The sequence below is a fragment of the Heterodontus francisci genome, chromosome 13 (assembly GCF_036365525.1).
Source record: "Heterodontus francisci isolate sHetFra1 chromosome 13, sHetFra1.hap1, whole genome shotgun sequence".
Taxonomy (NCBI): domain Eukaryota; kingdom Metazoa; phylum Chordata; class Chondrichthyes; order Heterodontiformes; family Heterodontidae; genus Heterodontus; species Heterodontus francisci.
The window spans coordinates 115,353,907-115,377,800 of NC_090383.1; the positions used below are offsets into that span (position 1 = coordinate 115,353,907).

A 23,894-nucleotide genomic window follows, 5' to 3' on the forward strand; every position below is an offset into this window, starting at 1 on the left:
TACCTTTACCGAACAAAATCTTAGTTTTGAAATTTTAAATTGACCCTCCCTCCCCCCAACAGACTTGACAGCTTTTTGGGGGGGAGAGTTCCAGATTTCCACCACCCTTTGTGCGAAAAAGTGCTTCCCGACATCACTCATGAACAGCCTGGCTCTAATTCTAAGTCTGTGCCTCCTTGTTCTGGACTTTCCCACCACAGGAAATTGGGGGAATTTTCCCAGGACCTTGGAGGTGAGGAAAATGTCAAAGAAATGTATCGGACCAGCTCCCTGATATGTTTCCACTTCCTCGCATTTCTACCAGAGGCGGCTTCAGAGCAGTGACAGCAGCCTGCCTGTCAGCAGCGGGAAGCCAATTAAGGTCATTATGGAGGCAATTAACAGGCATTTTTTGGAAGGCTGTGGAATTTAACGAGCAATACACGGGAACCCCACTGCGTCTGCAAATGTCTACCACAGGAGGTGAAAGCAGAGCGGGAGGTCGCAGCACCATGAGATTCACAATTTAAAGAATAAAATTGGCAATCCTCAGGACATCCACAGGCAAATGCTTGCAATTGTTTGCTTATCAGCTGCAGACGGATCCAGGTAGTGCAGAGCATATGGAATTGGCTGCCGGTCCCATCAGCGGTATGGCACCTCCGTTTTGTGCCACCCTCTCCTTCTCCATTCACCTCAGCTGCACACAGCATTCACAGTGGCTCAGCCGCCCGCCCATCACTTCGAACCCTCCCGCCCGCTCGGGCCGCTCGGGATGGCGCTCCCAGAAGCGACTTCTTAATCAGCTGCCTCCGGGAAAATCGCGCCCGATGTCCCGCCACGCACACAGGTCCGGGTTCTCTACCTGAAACTCGTGACTTGAATGGGAAAATTTTGCCCTGTTTCTATTGCCTCTATTGACTCCATTAATCACCTGAAACACTTCAATCAGATCATCACTTAATCTTCTACATACAAGCAACCTATGCAACCTATCCTCTTAATTTAACCCTTTTAGACCCAGCATCATTCTGGTGAATCTGCACTGTCTCCGAGGCCAATATATCCTTCTTGAGGTGCAGTGTCCAGACAATGCGGTTATTCCCAGGACCCTTACAGGAGCTTGTTTTAAAGGCAGCTGTTTCTCAATTAATTGCAGGAAGAACCTATCTGGAGGTGGGGCCTACCCTGTGTTACCTCACAGTGAGGCTGCACTGCTAGCGGATAATAACTCTGATCAACCCCGGGTCATCCTCATATCGTCCAGGATTCCAGCGTGGGAGGTACGGTCACAGTTTCGCCTGAATTATGGAGATGCTGGTGAGGGGGTGGGGTCGGGTGTTGTTGCTGAATGGAGATGTGAGGATCTGCCGATTGGGTTTTTAATGTAGTTATTGTTCCTGAGGTTTGGGGTCGGGGTCACATGGGGTAGTGATGGGTGAGAGTCAGGACCTCAGCCAATCCAGAAAAGCTGAGACATGAGGGCAAAGAAAGCATTTTAAATGCAAGCATTTCTTTTGTGCCTTTCAATGCCTCAGAATGTCCCAAAGTGCTTTAAAGCCAATGAAGTACTTTTAAAATGTCATCATTTTTGTAATGTAGAATTTGTGGCTGTCAATTTGTGCACAGCAAGTTGAGTGATAAATACTGGCCAGGACACTGTGGAGGACTCCCCTACTCAGTGTCATAGCGTTACAAAGGCTTTACGGCACAGAAGGAGGCCATTCGGCCCATCAAGTCCATACTGGCTCTTCATAATGCAACCCAGTTAGTCGCATTCCCCCACTCTAACCCTTTGGCCCTGAAAGTTTATTTCCTTCAAGTGCCTATACAATTGCTTTTTGAAATCATTCATCGTCTCCGCTTCCATGATCCTCATGGGCAACAAGTTCCAGGTCATTATCACTCACTGCATAACAAAGTTCTTCCTCACATCCCCCCTTTATCTCTTGTCCTAAACCCTAAATCTGTGCCGCCCAGTCCTGGAACCATCAGTTAATGGGAACAGCTTTTCTTTGTCTACCTTATCTAAGCCTGTCATAATCTTGTACACCTCTATCAAATCACCCCTCAACTTCCTTTGCCCCAGGGAGAACAACCCCAGCTTTTTCAGCCTAACCTTGTAACTAAAAGACCTCATCCCCGGAATCAATCTGGTAAATCTCCTCTGCACCCTCTCAAGGATCCTCACAACCTTCCTAAAGTGTTGTGACCAGAACTGGATTCAATATTCTTGTTGTGGTCTCACCAGAGCTTTATAAAGGTTCTTCTTTGAAATAGTGTGATGGGATCATTCACATCCACCTGAGAGGGCAGACAGGGCCTTGCTTTAACCAAAAATGGTACCTCTGACAGTTCAGTGCTCCCTCAGTACTGCACTGAACTTCCAGCTGGCTTTTGGGCTCAAGTTCCTGGATTGGGACTTGAACCCATGACCTTCTGTCTCAGAATTTTTTTTTAATTGGTGGGGGGTGGGTGTTTGAGCAGCTTGAATATTCTCCCCTTCCCCCACCGAATCTGTCCACGCCAATGCTGGGAAATGCATGGGGCAATCTGGGGAGGGAGGGAGCTAATCTCATTTGAAAGAGATTTGAGGTTTGTTCCACTTTCAGATGGTTCTGGATTGCGTGAAGATTGGTGTGATCCCCATGGTATATGAGCACAGTGGGACAACACTGGACAGTCTCCTATACCGTCTGGAAAATGTGCTGGGAGGCCGGAGAGCAAGGAGCATCGGAATTGTCGCCGAGGGTGACCCGACTGAGGTGGACTTAGTCCAAGGCAAGTAGAATGGGTGATTGGGTGATCAGAGACTAATGGCAGAACTAGTTCTAGCTCAGGATAATATTGTCACCCAGAGACAGAAGACCTGTTAAAGTGAACCCTGTCCAGCCACAGTGACCTTTGTGAGGCTCCCTTCCACTTGTGAACCTTCCAGGCAGTCTCTGGCCTTTGCTGGTTGACTGAAGACCTGATCATCATTGAGTGTAAAGATCAGGGAGTTAACTTTGCAGGTATGCCCGGCTAGAGGTTGCCAAATGCCCAAGAATGTCCTGCATTCTCTAGGAATGCAAGTTTAATCTCCAGGGCACTGTTGCAGGCAATTCCCAGGAGAAAATTATAGTGGCAATAAAATAAATAATTCATCTTCATAGAATCATAGAATGAGGCCATTCAGCCCATCTCGATTGTGCTGGCTCACTGCTGGAGCAACTCACCTAGTCCCACTCCCCTGCCTTTGCCCCGTAGCCCTGCAAATTTTTTCGCTTCAGATAATTATCCAGTTTTTTTTTTTGAAGGCCTCGATTGAATCTGCCTCCACCACACTTTCAGGCAGTGCATTCCAGACCCAAACCATTTGCTGTATCAAAAAGTTTTTCCTCACGTCGCTGTTGCTTCTTTTGCCAATCACCTTAAATCGGTGTCCTCCGCTTCTGGATCCTTCCACCAATGGGAACAATTTCTCTTTATCTACTCTGTTCAGACCCCTTATGATTTTGAACACCTCTATCAAATCTCCTTTTAATCTTCTCTTCTCCAAGGAAAACAGATTTGTTTATGGTTTAGTTATTAGATATAAAAATACTGCAGATTGGGGAAAAACGGTTCTTTGACTGGTTGGGGAGGTTCGAGGGGTTGGTAACTCTACGGCAGGTCCTAATGTAATGGCGGGTTACTTGAACCGGTATTGTCCTGGCTGTTAGTTGACTGAACAGCAGACTGCTTATATCACCAAAGCAACAATAACTTGTATTTATATAGTGCCTTTAAGAACTTTTTGAAATTCATTCATGGGATGTAGGTGTCATCTCAAGGCCAGTATTAATTGCGCATCCCTAGTTGCCCTTGAGAAGGTGGTGGTGTGCCATCTTCTTTGCGCCATGGAGAGGTCACTCCACTGACCACCTCCAGGCGCGTATCCATTGTCTCTCGAGATAAGGAGGCCCAAAAGAAGAAAGAAGAAGTGCATGTGGTGCAAGTACACACACACTGGTGTTAGAGAGTGAGTTCCAGGACTTTGACCCAGTGACAGTGAAGAAACGGCGATATAGTTCCAAGTCAGGATGGTGTGTGACTTAGAACGGAACTTGCAGGTGGTGGTGTTCCCATGCGGCTGCTCCTCTTGTCCTTCTAGGTGGTAGAGGCCGTGGGTTTGTAAGGTGCTGTGAAGGAGCCTTGGTGAGTTGCTGCAGTGCATCCTGTAGATGGTACACACTGCTGCCACTGTGCGTTGGTGGTGGGGGGAGTGAATGTTTAAGGCGGTGGATGGGCTGTCAATCAAGCGGGCTGCTTTGTGCTGGAAGGTGTTGAGCTTCTTATATTGTTGGAACTACACCCATCCAGGCAAGTGGAGAATATTCCATCACACTCCTGACTTGTTCCTTGTAGATGGTGGACAAGCTTTGGGGAGTCAGGATTACTCGCTGCCTTGCTCTTGCAGCCACAGTATTTATGTGGCTGGTCCAGTTATGTTTCTGGTCATTGGTGACCCCCAGGATGTTTTTTGATGGGGGAATTCAATGATGGTACTGCTGTTGAAGAATATAAGAACATGAGAAATAGGAGCAGGAATAGGCCTTACAGCCAATGAAGCCTTCTCTGCCATTCAACAAGATCACGCCTGATCTTCTCCCTCAATTTCACTTTCCTGCCCTATTCCCAATATCCTTTGATTCTCTTAATGTCCACAAACTAATGTTGTGAAACATCTCAAGACACTTCACTGGAGTGTTATCAAACATAATTTGACACTGAAGCACATATGGAGATATTAAGACAGGTAACCAAAAGCTTGGTTAAAGAGGTAGGTTTTGAGGAGCTTTTTAAAGGAGGAGAGAGGGGTGGAGAAGTGGAGAGGTTTAGGGAGGAAATTCCAGAGCTTAGGGCCTTGGCAGCTGAAGGCACGGCCACCAGTGTTGGAGTGATTAAAATCGGGGATGCATAAGAGGCCAGAATTGGAGGAGCACAGATACCTACACTAAAGATCTGACCCAATGATGGGTTAACTGCGACCAGCTACATGAACCCCGACAGTGTAAATGTATGCACATTGTCCCTTTATACAAAACCCGCTAAGTTTTGCAGTTTGTCGTTGCAAAGCGGAGAGAAACTCAATTCAGAGTTCCCCAACGCCCCATCCTATGGTATATTTGGTGCTCTTAAAAGTCCTAGTCTCCACATAATCGCAGCCAGAGGCTGGCACAACTGCTAGAGCCAACCTCTGCCAACTCAGCACAGTTCTGGAACCTTCCTAGTCTGTGTGACTCAGTTCCAACCGAGATAGGAGCCTCAGATTAATTAACTACAAGAAGAAGTGAGAGACCTTGGAGTGCATGTCCACAGGTCCCTGAAGGTGGCAGGACAGGTAGATAGAGTGGTGAAGAAGGCATATGGATTGCTTACCTCTATTGGCCGAGGTATAGAATACAGTATACTGTATAAAATGCTGGTTAGGCCGCAGCTGGAGTACTGCGTACAGTTCTGGTCATCGCATTCCAGGAAAGACATAATTGCTCTGGAGAGAGTGCACAGGAGATTTACAAGAATGTTGCCAGGGCTTGAAAGATGCAGCAATGAGGAAAGATTGGATCAGCTAGGGTTGTTTTCCTTAGAACAGAGGAGGCTGAGGGGTGACTTTTTAATTGAGGTGTACAAAATTATGAGGGGCTTAGACAGAGTAGACAGGAAGGACCTGTTTCCCCTGGGGGGAAGGTCAATTACCAGGGGGCACAGATTTAAGGTGATGGGTAGAAGGATTAGAGGGGACATGAGGAAAAACTTTTTCACCCAGAGGGTGGTGTGTGTCTGGAATTCGCTGTCAGGAATGATGGTGGAGGCATAAACCCTCAATTCTTTTAAAAGGTACCTGGACATGCACCTGAAGTGCTGTAACCTGCGAGGCTATGGACCAGGTGCTGCAAGGTGGGATTAGATGGGGTGGCTAGTTTTCTTGGGTGGCACAGACACTATGGGCTGAATGGCCTCCTTCAGTGCTGCAATTTTTCTATGGTTCTAAGACTAGGGACTGAATTTTAAGGGGCCTGCAGGAGTGAGATAGGGGGCATGGGCTGAAAAATCAGGGGCAGGGGTGGTGGACTGACTGTTGCCCTCCCGTCGCTATGGCATTTTGCCAGTAGCGGGGAAGGTGGAGGATGGTTCTGCCGCCCAGAGGCCAATTGTGCCACTTGTGGCTAGTTAAAGGCCTCTTCCCGCTGCCACCACTGACATTTTACCATCGGTGGGTGGGCCCTCTGCCACGTGGGGAGACTGCCTGATGAACCTTGGTGACCTCCCTGTGGGCTAAGGTGGTGGGGGAGGGGGCACTCCTAATCAGGCACCCTGTGGCCCTTGGAGGGTCCCCCAGCTGCAATAGTCGTCCCTGCAGCAAAAGCCCCTCACTGCCCTCACCAACCACCCCCTCCAACGGGGCCTGTCAGACTGGGCCTGGGGACCCCCTCCGATTGGCTGGCAGCCCTTTGAGGCGGGCTCTCACCCCTTAAAGGGACGGGAGCCCTGATGGCAGCTCATTAGCTGCTTGATTGGCACATAATCCGGCTGGAGTTTCCCCAAGCAGTCTATCGTTGAGGACACCACCGCTCCGACAAAATGCAGCCCGAGCTCTCCCACTGCTTAACTCGGGCTGTCAGACTTTTTTTGCATGGGGGGAGGGGTAGGCAATTGCAACCTGATCCTGTTTGACATTGGGAATAGGAGGAGGCCATTCAGCCCAACAATCCGGCTTAACCATTCAATGAGAGAATGACTGATTGGCAGCTCCATTCTCTGTCTTTACTCCACAACCAACAAAAATCTATTGATCTTGAAAATTTCCATTGAATCAACATCCACAACGTTTTGGGGGAGCAATTCCCAGATTCCCATTACCGTTGCGAATCTGTGTTTGCAGACTAAAAGATCGATCAGCCCAGCTCACCTTAAAGCCCGGCTGAAATCTTTGGGTTCAGGAAGTGTTTTGCTGAGACCCTCCAAGGCAACGTGAAAAATAATAAATTGTTCGCAGAAAATAGTTAAACTCCCAAATTACTTTTATTTTGGCTCCAGACTAAGAGAAAAGTAAAGTTTTAGATTGAAATTCCTCTTGTCAGTAAATTAACTGGAAAAAGAATCAGCAAAACAGAAAATCCTTTTGCAGCAACATTACTGATGGGAGGGGATTTTCTCTGTAATCGCTCCCATTTTGTTCTTTGTTCCAGGCTGTAAAATCAGTTCAAAGAATCTTCCGGAGGCCAAGATAAGAGGATTCTGGGAGAATCTGAGCAGCTGTGTCCTGCCGCAGGAACACGGGGGCCACATCGATATCTTTGTGCCATTGGCTGGGTCAGGTTAGTTTCCTGTTCTTGAAGTTTAGGATATGAAGAGATGTGAAATAATTTCTGCAGTCATCCAGTTGGAACCAGTACCAACTGGTCTGGAGTGGGAATTTGTTGTAGAAGTTTCTTTCTATTGTGTTCACTCTCACCGAGTACACAGTTTTTCTGTCAGAGACGAGCTACAGATTTCATCCTAGGCCTGAGGCCTCTTTCAGCCTGTCCAACTTTGGACTGGGATATCTAGTTTTTTTTGGGGGGTGGGTGGAGGGGGTGGTGAGGAAGCTTCTAGAATGCAAAACAGAAGGCTGAGGGCTTTTTAGACCGTTTTCTCCCCACTCCCCATCCCACTACCCAACATTACCCCAAAAACATTGACTCTTCCTGGGCTATAAATCTCCAAATTTCTGGCCATTCTGTTATCTACACTTCGTCCTACCGTGTCTTTTGAGGAGAGAACTTGCATTTATATAGCGCCTTTCACAACCTCAGGATGTCCCAAATCACTTTACAACCAATTAAATACTCTCGAAATGTAGCTGCTGTTGTAATGTAGGAAATGCAGCAGCAAATTTTCGCACAGCAAGCTCCCACAAGCGGCAATGATATAATGACCAGGTAATCCATTTTTTATTATGTGGGTGGAGGGATAAATATTGACCAGGAGACTGGGGAAAATTCTCCTGTTCTTCTTCAAAATGGTGCCAAGGGTTCTTTTACATCCACCTGAGAGGGCAGACGGGGCCTCGGTTTAACGCCTCATCCAAAAGACAGCACCTCTGATAGTGCAGCCCTCCCTCAGTACTGCACTGGAGTGCCAGTCTGAATTTTGTGCTCAGGTCTGCGGAGTGGGACTTAAACCCACAACCTTCTGACTCAGAGGGGAGAGTGCTAGCAACTGAGCCACAATAGTTAGTAAGTGGGGCAGAGATGAATTTTCAGCAGCAATGGGTTTACAACTTTGTTACAGGTAGTGCACAGAGGAAATCTTCCTCTCTATCAGTTCCGATGAAGAATTCCCTTTAGCCCAGTTAGTTGCAAAGTACCAACACTGCCATGTCGCTATTACAGCACACCCAGTGCCTCCTGACCTCCGCTCTCTGACCCCTCACTAAAATTTGATTATACAGTGCAGTGACGTTTGATGTTAAGTTAACAGGGAATGCCACTGATTGAGAGAAAAGAATGGGTTGAAAAGGTAAACATCATTGTCCAATTTCTGACTATTTAGTCACGTGCACTGATATGAGTAGAAAACCTCTTACACAGACTCCACAATACAGGTAAATGTACTGAACAAACATCTCCCAGCATTCTGTAACCATGAAAGCAAAGCAGTCATACCATCAAATAACACTTGCTCACTCTGCTTTTGGTTTTACTGTTTTACCAAAATGCACAAAAAAAAGGTTAATGTTCCCGTACAAGTGAGCACACTCCCAACGACACTGCCTATCACTCATTTTTTCTTACATAATTAGAAATGTAATTAGCCACATCTGGATTCCCAAATAACCACGTCTGGATCAGAGAATCAACATGTGGATTCTCAATTCTCCACGTGCGGCGGGCAGCTAATTATTTTACAACGCTAAGCTAGATGCATTTCTGAAGAGAAAAGGTTTGAGGGGAATGGTAAGAGATTAGAGAGCTGGGGCCTGTATCTACCAGAGAGAAAGATAGAGAGAGGCATATTGGGCCTAACAGCCCTTCCCTGTTCTTAAAAGTTCTGAACATCCCTTATTTTACTTCTGAATTTAACCCATCGTTCTCTGTGGCCAGAGGCAGGAATGGAACTCCTGTCCCAGCTGTCTGCATTGACTGCCGTATACTACAGCTCACCAACTGGGATAGCAACAGGATCCTACCAACACAGTGAGTACTTTGCATCTCATGGACATATTGGTGTGTTTGGTTCCCAAAGTACAGCATAGCAAACTGGGCAGGGTGCTGAACCAATCAATATTGTAGCAAGCACTGTGCTTCATTCACTAGGGGCCGTTTTGCCATCCCTTTGCCTGTGGTATGACCACGAGCAGCTTTGAGTTCTACCTTGTCCTTCCCACAATTCAATGATACCGCCATGCTATCAAGTTCCTGCCTGATGCATTCTGTGCTAAACGGATGTAAACCCCTATGACAGAAGCAGCTCAATCTCAGCATTCATTAGTCAGCCTGGATCATCTACTTGAACCTGCTCAGGCGGAAAAATGGGCGAGGCTCCACTACACTGGATCTCCGCCCGTTTTGTGTATCTTGCATATTTCTATCAGCTGGAGCGAGGCGGGTTACCAGGGATGTGAAACACTGACCTCAAACAGTCAGGAGGTTCATTAACATTTTCAAATTAGGCTGGAAACAACTCCTAAGGTTCATGCAGCCAGGATGCTCAATGATATTTATGCCCATGTTTAATGTCTGCTAGGCAGGATTTACAAGGTTATTTGAAGGGTGCAACAATAGCTGAGAATTGCCATGCCCACTTAGGTTTTGAGACATTTTTGTAGCAGTTAATTTTCCGCTTCCTCTATCCCCCTATGATCCATTGCTGCCAGAAATGGGCTTCCCAATGGGAACTCTCCTAACTTAGCTTCCTGGAAATGGAAGGTCAGCAGAGGCAGGGCAGAGTATACTGGACCCTCTGGGATCCTCACAGTTACATCAGGTACACATACCTCACTGTGACATCAACTGGGGCATGTGGAGGCTCCGGTTTCTAAGGAAAGCTGGATCACCACACCTGTGATTGTCTGAGGAACTATTTTTCCAGAAGATTCCTTGGAAACACCCAATCACGGGTATGTCCTGCTTTCAGTGTGCTGGAAGGAAGAAGGGATGTCAGGATGACCAATGCATTGGGTACACCCGCCAAAATACCACAACCATACCTGCAAGTACCATTTCACATAACTAGAAACAAGAATGGGGAGTTGGCCTCATGGGGACCAAGTCAGCAGAGAACCACATGCATCTGCTTGATTGGCACCCCATCCACCACCTTAAATGTTCACTCCCTCCACCACTGACGCACAGTGGCAGCAGTGTGTACCATCTATAAGATGCACTGCAGCAACTCACCAAGGCTCCTTCACAGCACCTTCCAAACCCACGACCTCTACCACCTAGAAGGACAAGGGCAACAGATGCATGGGAACACCACCATCTGCAATTTTCCCTCCAAGTCACATACCATCCTGACTTCGAAATATATTGCTGTTTCTTCACTGTCATTGGGTCAAAATCCTGGAACCCCCTTCCGTACAGCACAGTGGGTGTACCTACACCCATGGACTGCAGCGGTTCAAGAAGGGGGCTCACCACCACCTTCTCAAGGGCAATTGGGGATGGGCATTAAATGCTGGCCTTGCCATCCTGAGAATGAAAAATAAAAGGAAAGAGCTGTGACGTTCACTGTAAGGACAACTTCTGGTAACAAGCAGCATAGGGCTCACACAGCAAGTTACAGTCCTGGTCAGCTATACCTCAAACCCACCTCCCACCTCTTTTCAGCCGTGCTGCAATGCTGAATAACAACGGCAAACACTGTGCTGCCTCCTGACACAGCACAACCTCCAGACTGGGGTCGAGCGTTAGGCATCACTTCCCCCCTTAATTTGGGTGTCCCTTTCACTCATTGTTTTAGCTCCCCTTTTCCCCTTCAGCCCTGCCAAGGAGAACCAATGAGTTGAAAAGGTTGTTTGAGGTTACAGGGTGGAGGGATAGTTTAGTCTTTCATGTTCCGACACTGTCCCACGTATTACGGGTCTTGTCCCTTCACCTTTGGTTCCTCAGCATGAAAACAATTGAGCAGCAATAACAATGGCTTGCATTTCTATAGCACCTTTTAATGTAATAAACTATCCCATGGTACTTCACAGGAGTGAAGGGAGAGACGGTGGCATAGTGGTAATGTTATTGGTCTAGTAATCCAGAGCCCAGACTAATGCTCTGGGTGCATGAGTTCAAACCCCACCACGGTAGATGGTGAAATTTGAATTCAAATAATCAATCTGGAATTAAAAAGCTAGTCTAATGGTGACCTATCACCTAGAAGGACAAGGACAGCAGATGCATGAGAACACCACCATCAGAAAGTTCCCCTCCAAGTTCCACACCAACCTGACATGGTGATGAAACCATTGTTGATTGTTGTAAAAACCCATCTGGTTCACTAATGTCCTTTAGGGAAGGAAATCTGCTGTCCTTACCTGGTCTGGCTTACATGTGACTTCAGACCCACAGCAATGCGACTGACTCTTAAATGCCCTCTGAAAAGGTCTAGCAAGCCACTCAGTTCAAGGGCAATTAGGGATGGACAATAAATTCTGTCCAACAAACGATTTTTAAAAATTCAGATAAACATTGACACTGAGCCACATCAGGAGCACATGAGGTGACTGAGAGCTTGGTCGATGTGCTAGGTTTTAAAGATCTTCTTAAAAGAAGTTAGAGAGGTTTAGGGAGGGAATTCTGAAGCTTAAACCCCAGGCAGCTGAAGGCATGGCCGCCAATAGTGGAACAATTAAATTCAGGAGACCAGAATTAGAGGAGTGCAAACTCGGAGGGTTGTAGGGATGGAGGAGATTACAGAGATAGGGAAGCTCAAGGCCATGGAAGGATTTGAACAGGAGAATGAGGTTTGTAAAATGGAGGTGATCGGGGATCAAAAACCAATGTAGGTCAGTGAGCGTTAGTTTTAATTTTCCAAAATTCCCTAGATTCGGGGGAGGTTCCGTTAGATTGGAAAATAGTGAATGTAGCTCCTTTATTCAAAAAGGGAGGGAGACAGAAAGCAGGAAACCACAGGCCAGTTAGCTTAACATATCTTAGGGAAAATGTTAGAAGCTACTATTAAAGACATTTAGCAGGGCATTTAGAAAAATTCAAGGTAATCAAGCAGAGTCAACATGGTTTTGTGAACGGGAAATCATGTTTAATCAATTTATTGGAGTTCTTTGAGGGAGTTACATGTGCTGTGGATAAAGGGGAACCGGTGGATGTATTGTACTTAGATTTCCAGAAGGTATTTGATAAGGTGCCAGATCAAAGATTATTGCAGAAAATAAAAGCTCATGGTGTAGGGGTTAACATATTGGCATGGAAACAAAGAGTTGGCATAAATGGGTCATTTTCTGGTTGGCAAGATGTAACGAGTGGTGTGCCACAGGGATCTGTGCTGGGGCCTCAACTTTTTCCAATTTATATAAATGACTTAGATGAAGGGACCGAAGGTATGGTTGCTAAATTTGCTGATGACACAAAGATAGGTAGGAATGTAACTTGTGAAGAGGACATAAGGGGGCTACAAAGGGATACAGATAGGTTAAGTGAGTGGGCAAAGACCTGGCAAATGGAGTATAATGTGGGAAAGTGTGAAATTGTCCACTTTGGCAGGAAGAATAAAAAAGAAGCATATTATCTAAATGGTGAGAGATTGCAGAGCTCTGAAATGCAGAGGGATCTGGGTGTCCTAGTGCATGAATTGCAAAAGGTTAGTATGCAGGTACAGCACATAATTAGGAAAGCTAATAGAATGTTATTGTTTATTGCAAGGGGAATTGAATACAAAAGTAGGGAGGTTATGCTTCAGCTATAGAGGGCATTGGTGAGACCCACATCTGGAGTACTGTGTACAGTACTGGTCTCCTTATTTAAGGAAGGATGTAAATGCGTTGGAAGCAATTCAGAGAATGTTTACTAGACTAATACCTGGAATGGGTGGGTTGTCTTATGAGGAAAGGTTGGACAGGCTAGGTTTTATCTGCTGGAATTTAGAAGAGTAAGAGGCGACTTGATTGAAACATATTAGATCCTGAGGGGTCTTGACAGGGTAGATATGGAAAGGATGTTTCCCCTTGTGGCAGAATCTAGAACTAGGGGTCACTGTTTAAGAATAAGGGGTTGCTCATTTAAGACAGAGATGAGGAGAAATTTATTTCTCTCTGATGGTCGTGAGTCTTTGGAATTCTCTTCCTCAAAAGGCGGTGGAAGTAGAGTCTTTGAATATTTTTAAGGCAGAGGTAGATAGATTCTTGATAAGCAAGGGGGTGGAAGGTTATCGGGGTAGGTGGAAATGTGGAGTAATCAGTTCAGCCATTAACTTATTGAATGGTGGAGCAGGTCCGAGGGGCTGAATGGCCTACTCCTGCTCCCTAATTCATATGAACACAGGGGTAATGGGTGAACAAGACCTGCCGTGAGTTGGGATACGTGAGTGCTCCCGAAGTGCTCTACTATTCACAGGCGTTAATAATCCGAGTTTCTCTCGCAATAAATTTGAGAGTTTGCTCTCTTGCCTATTAGTCCTCAGCGAGTGGCTATGGGATCGTGAGGATCCAGCTCCCCCAGACGTGTACTTCAATGAGGAGAAGCTGCAGGCATGGAGCAGGATGGCACATATACAGGAGGAAGTGCTGAGAACTGTCCGCAAGCAGATGAAGCTGTACTTCAGGCACCTGCAAGGAGACGTCTGTGCAAAGATGATCGGTAGGATTGCAAACAAATTTTATTCCTGATGAAAGATCACTGACCTAAAACGGTAACTCTGCTTCTCTCTCCAAAGATGCTGCCAGACCTGCTGAGTATTTCCAGCATTTTTGTTTTTATTTCAGATATCCAGCATCTGCAGTATTTTGCTTTTATTACATATTATTCCTTGTTTGCTGCTAATTGTTTAAATACTCAATACTTGTACAGTTGCCAGAAATGTTTTTAGCTAATCTTGATAAGCAGATCTTGTAATTTTCCCAGTGAAAATCTAACCAGCTCTCTAGAGCTCTTGCTCTCCCAGAATCCTGGCAGTCTCTGCTCGGAATTCAGTAGAGCTCTGAATTATGAAAATTGATGTGGAAGATTAATGTAAAGCTTTCCTACTTCCTAAATCATTGCTTTCCTTTCACTTTTCTTTCTCTTTCTCTACTTTTCCGCTCTCCTTTTGACCATCTCTCACCTTTTTCCCTTCCTCTCTTTCTTTGCTCTCGCTATCTCATTCTTTTAAGCTATCTTATTTCCAATTTCCTTCCTTCACTCTCCTGACACCTTATTTTAATCCTTTCTCCATTCTCTGTTTCCCTCAGTTCTTGTTTTCCCTTACTCTTCTTTCCCTGAGCACATACCCTGCAGTCTGTTTGTGCAACTTCTGAAACCTGAGTTACTTAAACTGTCAATTATATCAGTGCGGGTGAGAGGTTTAAAGCCTGGTGCAGGTTTAAGCCAGTCCTGTTGTTCAGTGTAATTTGTGCACTTTATTTCCCTGTAGGGCAGCTAATGTTTGACTCAATGAGTGCAATGGAAGTCCAGGAAAACCAGGAAATTGCTCAAGCTTTAACTGAGGGACTGATCGCTGTGTCAAGGGAAAAGCGGGTAAGTACAGTCGGAAGCAACCCTGTTGTTCCCTCAGGGATAAGCTATTAAAGGCTGGAATGGCACCAAGTTGCATGGGGAGACTGGAGAAGCTGGGATTGTTCTCCTCCGAGCAGAGAAGATTAAGGGGAAATTTATTAGAGGTGTTCAAAATTAGAGTACATAAGGAGAAACTATTTCCACAGGCAGCTGGGTCGGTAAGCAGAGGACGCAGTTTTAAGATAATTGGCAAAAGCTGGAGGGGGAAGATGAGAATTTATTTTTTCACAGTGAGTTGTGATCTGGAATGTATTGCCTGAAGGGGCAGTGGAAGCAGATTCAATAGTAACTTTCGAAAGGAAGTTGGATAAATACTTGAAATTTTGCAGAGCTGTGGTGAAGGAGCTGGGGGGAGTGGGACTAATTGGATAGCTCCTTCAAAGAGCTGGCACAGACATGATGGGCCAATTGGCCTCCTCCTGTGCTGTAAGATTCTGTGGTTTATTGCAAGAAAATGGCCTGAGAGCTCAGGAGGACATTCTATGGGGGCATTTTTCATGCTGCACTGCAATTTTGGGCTGATATACAGGGTGCTGGTGATAACCCTGGATTACAAAGCATAGACATTAAATCTAGAACCTTCAGACTCTGAAATTCCTGTGGGTGGATCTGGGTGGAACAGGACTGGTCCCGGCCCTTCCCTATGCACCTGATACTGTCTGAAATCCTAGGGTCCGGGGGTTGTAATTTTTTCAATCTTTTATTTTCTTTTTCTGGTGCTTTCGGCCATGTGAATGATCACTGTCTGAATGTTTTAACTACCATCCCCTCCCAATGGCCTAATAGGATTTTCCAGTGTTAGTGTGACACTCTGTGATTGTGTTGAGTCTCTGATGTCTGTGTTGCTTCATCTCTTCCACCAGTCACTGGCTGCCCTCTTTTCACTTGTGGTCCTCTCGCTGCCTGTTTCCCCTCTTTGCCTTCCCCCCAGCCTCACACTGGCGCTGGCTGGGCTCACACTGGCACTGGTGCCAGCACTCACTTTAGTATCTTTGGTAGCTTGCTGGCCTCACAATTATATTTTCCAAAGGCCCCAGGACTGTGAACAACATCTCGGGAATTTTATTATTTTGCATCAATTTTCTTCAGAACTTTTTATTTTGTATTCTGCCATGTATGATGCATAGAAGGATCTGTGAGGCAGATTATTTAAAGCCTGAGAGTTTTGGTTTCCCGTTAACTTAATCAGTATCTACTATGTTGTCCTGGCCTTGATTAAATCACTTTTATGACTACGAAAGGTTGTTTTTTTTAACATGGCTGACTCCTTTACCTAATTGACAGACATTGGGAGAATAACTGCAGAAAAGCAACATGGAATGTTCATGTGAAAATAACTGGTTCTGCAGTGTCCTCTCTCGCTAGAGACACTATATTACAAAATCCATCTTGCAGATTGACCTGTCCAGTTTGCAACACTGAAGCAGAACTTACTTGGTCTATCTCTGTCACCATCCACCCCCCCCCCACTCCACCTCCAACCCTCTGAGATCTCTGCTCCTTCCCTTATGGCTTTTTGTGCGTCCCCAATTTTCATTGCTCCACCATTGGCGGCCCTGCCTTCGGCTGTCAAGGCCCTAAGCTCTGGAATTCCCACCCTAAACCTCTCCACCACTGTACCCCTCGCTCCTCCTTTAAGATGCACCTGAGAACCAACCTCTTTGATCAAGTTTTTGTCCTAATATCTTCTTATGTGGCTTGTTGTCAAATTTTGTCTGTGAAGGGACTTGGGATGTTTTACTACATTAAAGGTGCTATAGAAATGCAAGTATTTGTTGCAGTTAAAGAAGCCTCTCCCATTTCTCATACACTTCATGAGAAGCCTGTTATGTGAAGCTAATTCCAGTACAAAACATGCTTCATTAGGTATTCTGACTTGGGGGACACCTGGGATAATGCAAGCAGGACCAAAGTGAACTGTTGTTCTTATTTCTCAGGAGAACCCTCTGGAATTTCTTGCGGACTTCCTTAAGGACCGATCGAGGAAGAACAAGTTATTGAAAGTTGGTGAAACATTCCTGACAGAAGGTGATCGAGGGATTGACCTGGTGAAGGTACAGTCATCCAATTGCTTTCTTTAATCATAGAATCAACCTGCATAGAAAGAGGCCATTCGGCCCATCGTGGCTTTGTCGGCTCTTTGAAAGAGCTATCCAGTTAGTCCCCACTCCCCTGCTCTGTCCCCTTAGTCCTGCAAATTTTTTTTTTTAAAGTATTTATCCAATTCCGTTTTGAATGTTATTATTGAATCTGTTCTACTGCCCTCTCCAGCACATTCCAGATCATAACAACTCATGTAGGCCATCATTTTTAGTTCAGTGCTCCCATTCCTGTAGTTACCTGCCCAGCCACCCTGTAGGATGGATGCCCCACCCTGCCATAGTTTCAAAAGTAAACAAAATAGTTATATTTTGAATCACTGCTGTGTGATCCTAGGGTTCTAAAAGAGATAGCTGCGGAGATAGTGGATGCGATGCCTCTGATTTTCCAGAACTCCTTAGATTCAGGAATGATCCGTCAGATTGGAAGTTGGCAAATGTTTCACCGCTTTTCAAGAAAGGTGGTAAAGAGAAAACAGGGAACTACAGGCCAGTTAGCCTGACATCAGTCGTTGGGAAGATGATGGAAACTATTGAAGAAGTTTTAACATTGCACTTGGAAAAGCATTCATGATTAAAACAAGTCAGCATGGTTTTACTAAAGGGAGATCCTGTATTGACAAATTTATTAAGAGTTTTTTGAGGATGTAACTAATAGGGTAGATAAGATAGTAGGGTAGATGGGGCGGCGCAGTGGTTAGCACCACAGCCGCACAGCTCCAGCGACCCAGGTTCGATTCTGGGTACTGCCTGTGCAGAGTTTGCAAGTTCTCCCTGTGAGCGCGTGGGTTTTCGCCGGTTTCCTCCCACAGCTAAAGACTTGCAGGTTGAAAGGTAAATTGACCATTGTAAATTGCCCCTAGTATAGGTAGGTGGTAGGGGAATATAGGGAAGGTGGAGATGTGTCAAGAATATGGGATTAATGTAGGATTTGTATAAATGGGTGGTTGATGGTCAGCACAGGTGGGCTGAAGGGCCTGTTTCAGTGCTGTATCTCTTTATAAAATAAATAAAAAAAGATAAAGGGGAACCAGCAGATGTAATATATCTGGATTTCCAAAAGGCATTCGATTAAGTGCCACATAAAAGATTAATAGGCAAGATAAGTTCTCATGGAGTTGAGTAATATATTAGCGTGTATAGAGGATTGGTTAACAGGAAGCAAAGAGTGGGTATAAATGGGGCATTTTCACGTTGGCATGCAGTGAATAGTGGAGTGCTGCAAGGATCAGTGCTGGGGCCTCAGCTATTTACACTCTATATTAATGACTTGGATGAAGAGGCAGAGAGTAAAGTTTGCAGATGATACAAAGCTCGGTGGAAAGGTAAGCTGCGGGGAGGATGTAGAGAGGCTGCAAAGAGATATAGACAGTGAGTGGGCAACAAGCTGGCAAATGGAATATTATGTAGGGAAGTGTGAAGTTGTTCACTTTGATTAGAAAAGTAGCATATTTTTTAAAAGGTGTGAAACTGGTAAGTGTTGATGTTCAGAGAGACGTGGTGATACTAGTACAAGGAACGCACAAAGTTAACATGCAGGTGCTGCAGGCTATTAGGAAGGCAAATGGCATGCTGGTCTTTATTGCAAAGGGATTGGAATACAGGAATAAAGAAGTCTTACTAAAATTGTACAGGGCTTTGGTGAGACCGTACCTGGTTTTGATCTCCACATTTAAGAAGAGATATACTTGCACTGGAGGCAGTACAGTGAAGATTTAGTAAATTGATCTCTGGGATGAGGGGGTTGTCCTGTGATGAGAGACTGAGTAAATTGGACCTATATTCTCTGGAGTTTAGAAGAATGAGAGATGATCTAATTGAGACATACAAGATTCTGAAAGGGCTTGATAGGGTAGAAGCTGAGAGATTGTTCCCACTGGTCAGGGAATCTAGAACACGGGGACACAGTCTCAGGATAAGGGATCAATCATTCAGGACTGAGATGAGGAGAAATTACTTCACTCAAAGGGTTGTGAATCTTTGGAATTCTCTATCCCAGAGGGTGGTGGATCCTCCATCATTGAATACATTTAAGGCTGGGATAGATGGATTTTTGGTCTTGCAGGGAATTGAGGGATATGGGGAGCGGGCAGGAGAGTGGAATTGAAACCCAAGATCAGCCATGATCGTATTGAATGGTGGAGCAGGCTCGATGGGCCGTATGGTCTACTCCTGCTCCTATTTCTTGTCGTCTTGTCTGGGAAATCATGATACTCGAGTAAAGGATTTCCATTTCAAGAAACATGCAGCAGCAGAAAAATAAAGGGAGCTTAGTGGCTACATTGCTTGCCAGGTCTGGCACTTCCCGACAAATACAGAATCCCATAGCGACCAGGAAGATTCCAGGCTTGATCTCTGACCGGGAATCGATTTGCAGGACAACAGTTGGGGTCAGCTTTGGCTCAGTGGGGAGGACTCTGAATCCGCTCCAGAGAGTTGATCACAAAATCTAGGCTGACACTCCAGTGCAGTACTGAACGAGTGCTGCAGCATCAGAGGTGCCATCTTTCGGGTGAGATGTTAAACCGTCTTCCCTCTCAGGTGAACGTAGAAGATCCCAAGGTACTATTTTGAAGAAGAGCAGGGGAGTTCTCCCCAGTCTCCTGGCCAATATTTATCCCTCAATCAACAATACAAATACAGATTATCTGGTCACTATCACATCGCTGTTTATGGGAGCTTGCTGTCCACAAATTGATTGCTTCGTTTCCTACTTTACAACAGTGACTACACTTCAAAATGGGCTGTGAAGTGTTTTGGGGCATCCCGTGGTTGTGAAAGGCGCTTTAGAAATGCAAGTTTGTCTTTTAAAACCGCACAGCCTAACTCTAACATGAAGCGTTGCCAGTGTGCTGTGGGAGTGGAAGTCTCTGGGTGCCTCACAGAACCACACTTCGGCACAAACCTTCAGGACTGGTGGGGAGAAACCCCGCCACTCAACCATACTGGTTTTCTCTGTTTTCATCCCAGCAGGAAGGTGAGGTGGCAGAAGCTGGGAGCATGGAGCAGGCTGCTCGCACACTTCAGAGGCAAAGGGAGACCTTCCAGGAGCTGATTCACCTGGTGAGTCCTCAGACTGAGAATGATGAGCACGTGTGGGTGGGAGTGTGAGATTACTGTGTTCAATTGGCAATGATGAGACAGAGTGCAGTTTGCTGATTAAATCAACTGTGGTATAGAATGTGAAACCCATATTTTAAATCGGTGTCTCAGCTGGTTGGGAATTTAAGTGTGGGAGGTGCAACAGCAGCAATAACAAGTTGCATTTATATATTTTTTATTCTTTCATTGGATCAGGTAAGGCCGTCAAATTTCATCCCCTAAAGGACATTAAGGAACCAGATGGGTTTTTTACGACAATTGATGATAGTTTCATGGCACCATTACTGAGACTAGCTTTCAATTCCAGATTTTTATTCATTAATTGAATTTAAATTCCACCAGCTGCTGTGCTGGGATTTGAACCTTTGGCCCCAGGACAGTAGCCTGGGCCTCCAGATCACTAGTTCAGTGACATTACCACTGCACCACTGATAACTTGGTAAAATGTCCCAAGGCATTTCACAAGAGTGCTATCAGTCAGAATTAGACACTGAGCCACAAAAGGAGATATTAGGTCAGATGACCAAAAGCTTGGTCAAAGGGGCAGGTTTTAAGGAGTGTCTTAAAGGAGGAAAGCGAGGCAGAGAGGTGTAGGGAGAGAATTCCAGAGCTTAGGGCCTAGGTAGCGAAGACTTGACTGCCAATGGTGGAGCAATTAAAATCAGGGATGTTCCAGAGGCCAGAATGGGAGCGTAGATATCTCAGAGGGTTGTAGGGCTGGAGAAGATTACAGAGTTAGGGAGAGATGAGGCCTTGGAGGGATTTGAAAACAAGGATGTGAATTGCAAAAGGAAAGAGCACAAAGCTGGATGGGTCAACTTCCATGAGTCTTAATCTTTTCCTGTCTCACGAGGAGTGAGAATTGTTATCCTTCGCTGGATAGTAAACCAGGGAATCATATAGCACAGCAGGAGGCCATTCAGCCCATCGTGCCTCTGTCAACTCATTGAAAGAGCTATCCCACTCCCCTGGTCTTTCCCTATAGCCATGCACATTTTTTATTTTCAATGATTTATCCAATTCCCTTTTGAAAGTTACTATTGAATCTGCTTCCACAGCCCTTTCAGGCAGCGTGTTCCAGATCATAACAACACGCTGTGTAAAAGCATTCTCATCTCCCGCCCCCTCAGTTCTTTTGCCAATTATCTTAATGTCTCCTCTGGTTACTCACCGTTCCACCAGTGGAAACAGTTTCTCCCTATTTACTCTATCAAAAACCTATCTATTCAATCAAAACAACGATTCAATAATGGAGGTTTGTAGGATGTACAAAAAATTTAATTCACAATCCTTGAGAATCATTTGCGTAGAACTTTTCTGAGCCAGACAGAGAGAGAGAGAGAGGGGATGGGGGGGAAGGGTTGAAGAAATGTAAATGACAGGGTAGCTGATTGTAGACTGTGGAAACCAGGAGGTAGAAGCGGTTTGGGTCAAGATGAGAAATGATAAAGGCAAGAAGTCACTTGTGGGAGCGGTGTACAGGCCCGCTATCAATACATAGTAGGACAGGGCATAAAGGAAGAAATAATGGGTGCTTGTCAGAAAGGTACAACGATAATCATGGGGGATTTTAATCTACATATAGATTGGAAAAATCAGATGGGCAAAGGTAGCTTAAATGAGGAGTTCGTAGAATGTTTTCGGGATAGTTTCTTAGAACAGCACATTCTGGAGCCAACCATTGTGCAATGAGATAGGATTAATTCATGACCTCATAGTGAAGATGCCCCTAGGCAGCAGCGATCATAATATGATTGAATTTTGCATTCAGTTTGAGGGAGAGAAGAGTGGGTCTAAGACTAGTATTTTAAACTTAAATAAGGGCAATTATGAGGGCATGAAAGCAGAGCTAGCAAAAGTGAACTGGCAAAGTAGGTTAAGGGATAGGTCAATAGAGATACAGTGGCAGACATTTAAGGGGATATTTCAGAATACACAGAATAGATACATTTAAACAATAAAGAAAAATTCCAAAGGGAGGACACACTATCTGTGGTTAACTAAAAAAGTTAAAGATGTATCAAACTTAAAGAAACAGCATATAATTGCGCAAATATGGGTGGCAGGTCAGATGATTGGACAGAATATAAAAAGCAGCAAGGAACGACTAAAAGATTAATGAAAGAAAAATTAAAGTACAAGAGAAGGCTGGCGAGAAATATAAAAACAGATATTAAAAGTTTCTATAGAGATTTTAAAACTAAAAGTTAACAAAGTAAGCGTTAGTCCGATAGAAAGTGAGTCTGGGGAATTAATAAGGGAAAATAAGGAGATGGCCGATGAATTGAACAGGTATTTTGCTATTGAGGATACTAGTAACATCCCTGAAATAGCTGTAAATCAGGAAATGGAAGGGAGGGAGGAACTCAAGAAAATTACAATCACCAGGGAAGTGGTACTGAGCAAATTGTTGGAGCTGCAGGCTGACAAGTCCCCGGGTCCTGATGGACTTCATTGTAAGATGTTAAAAGAAGTGGCTAGTGAGATAGTTGATGTGTTGGTTTTGATTTTCCAAAAAATATGCTAGATTTGGGGAATGTTCCATGAGATTGGAAAATAGCCAATGTAACTCCTTTATTCAAAAAGGGAGACAGAAAACAGGAAACTACAGGCCAGTTAGCTTAACACCTGTCTTAGGGAAAATGTTAGAAGCTATTATTAAAGACGTCACGGCAGGGCACTGAGAAAAATTCAAGGTAATCAGGCCGAGTCAACATGAATTTGTGAAAGGGAAATCATGTTTAACCAATTTATTGGAGTTCTTTGAAGAAGTAACATGTGCTCTGGATAAAGGGGAACCAGTGGATGCACACTGTATTTAATTTCCAAAAGGCATTTGATAGGGCCACTTTAAAGGTTCTTGCAGAAAATAAAAGCTCATGATGTAGGGGATAACATTTTAGCATGGATAGAAGTTTGGCTAGCTAACAGGAAACAGAGAGTAGGCATAAATGGGTCATTTTCTGATTGGCAAGATGTAATGAGTGGTGTGCCCCCAGAGTGCTGGGACCTCAAGGGCGGCACAGTGGCGCAGTGGTTAGCACCGCAGCCTCACAGCTCCAGGGACCCGGGTTCGATTCCAGGTACTGCCTGTGTGGAGTTTGCAAGTTCTCCCTGTGTCTGCGTGGGTTTTCTCCGGGTCCTCCGGTTTCCTCCCACAAGCCAAAAAGACTTGCAGGTTGATAGGTAAATTGGCCATTATAAATTGTCACTAGTGTAGGTAGGTGGTAGGGAAATATAGGGACAGGTGGGGATGTTTGGTAGGAATATGGGATTAGTGTAGGATTAGTATAAATGGGTGGTTGATGTTCGGCACAGACTCGGTGGGCCGAAGGGCCTGTTTCAGTGCTGTATCTCTCTAATCAACTTTTTACAATTTATATAAATGACTTAGTTGAAGGGACCGAAGGTATGGTTGCTAAATTTGCTGATGGCGCAAAGATAAGTTGGAAAGTAAAGTTGTGAGGAGGACATAAGGGATATATTTGGGTTAGATGAGTGGGCAAAGATCTGGCAAATGAAGTATAATGTGGGAAAATGTGAAATTGTCCATCTTGGCAGGAAGAATAAAAAAGAAGCATATTATCTAAATGGTGAGAGATTGCAGAGCTCTGAGATGCAGAGGGATCTGGGTGTCCTAGTGCATGAATTGCAAAAGGTTAGTATGCAGGTACAGCATGTAATTAGGAAAGCTAATAGAATGCTATAATTTATTGCAAGGGAAATTAATACAAAAGTAGGGAGGTTATGCTTCAGTTATACAGGACATTGGTGAGACCACATCTGGAGTACTGTGTACAGTACTGGTCTCCTTATTTAAGGAAGGATGTAAATGCTTTGGAAGCAGTTCAGAGAATGTTTACTATACTAATACCTGGAATGGGTGGGTTGTCTTATGAGGAAAGGTTGGACGGGCTAGGCTTGTATCTGCTGGAGTTTAGAAGAGTAAGAGGCAACTTGATTGAAACATAAGATTCTGAGGGGT

The 23,894-nt window shown here is 45.0% G+C and overlaps 1 protein-coding gene across 5 annotated transcripts in view; it reads left to right on the plus strand.

The window, feature by feature from the left end:
- Positions 1-23,894, plus strand: part of LOC137376153 (epithelial cell-transforming sequence 2 oncogene-like) — a 72,895-nt gene that overhangs the window by 21,221 nt on the left and 27,780 nt on the right. For 3 of the 5 annotated variants that reach the window (XM_068044177.1, XM_068044174.1, XM_068044178.1), the window contains 8 exons: positions 1,139-1,262; positions 2,592-2,760; positions 7,194-7,322; positions 9,090-9,182; positions 13,611-13,793; positions 14,566-14,669; positions 16,646-16,762; positions 19,778-19,870. In XM_068044177.1, coding sequence (XP_067900278.1) covers positions 1,139-1,262; positions 2,592-2,760; positions 7,194-7,322; positions 9,090-9,182; positions 13,611-13,793; positions 14,566-14,669; positions 16,646-16,762; positions 19,778-19,870 — 1,012 coding nt within the window. The remainder of the gene's footprint in view (positions 1-1,138; positions 1,263-2,591; positions 2,761-7,193; positions 7,323-9,089; positions 9,183-13,610; positions 13,794-14,565; positions 14,670-16,645; positions 16,763-19,777; positions 19,871-23,894) is intronic. The other 2 variants (XM_068044175.1, XM_068044176.1) reach the window with 2 other exon arrangements.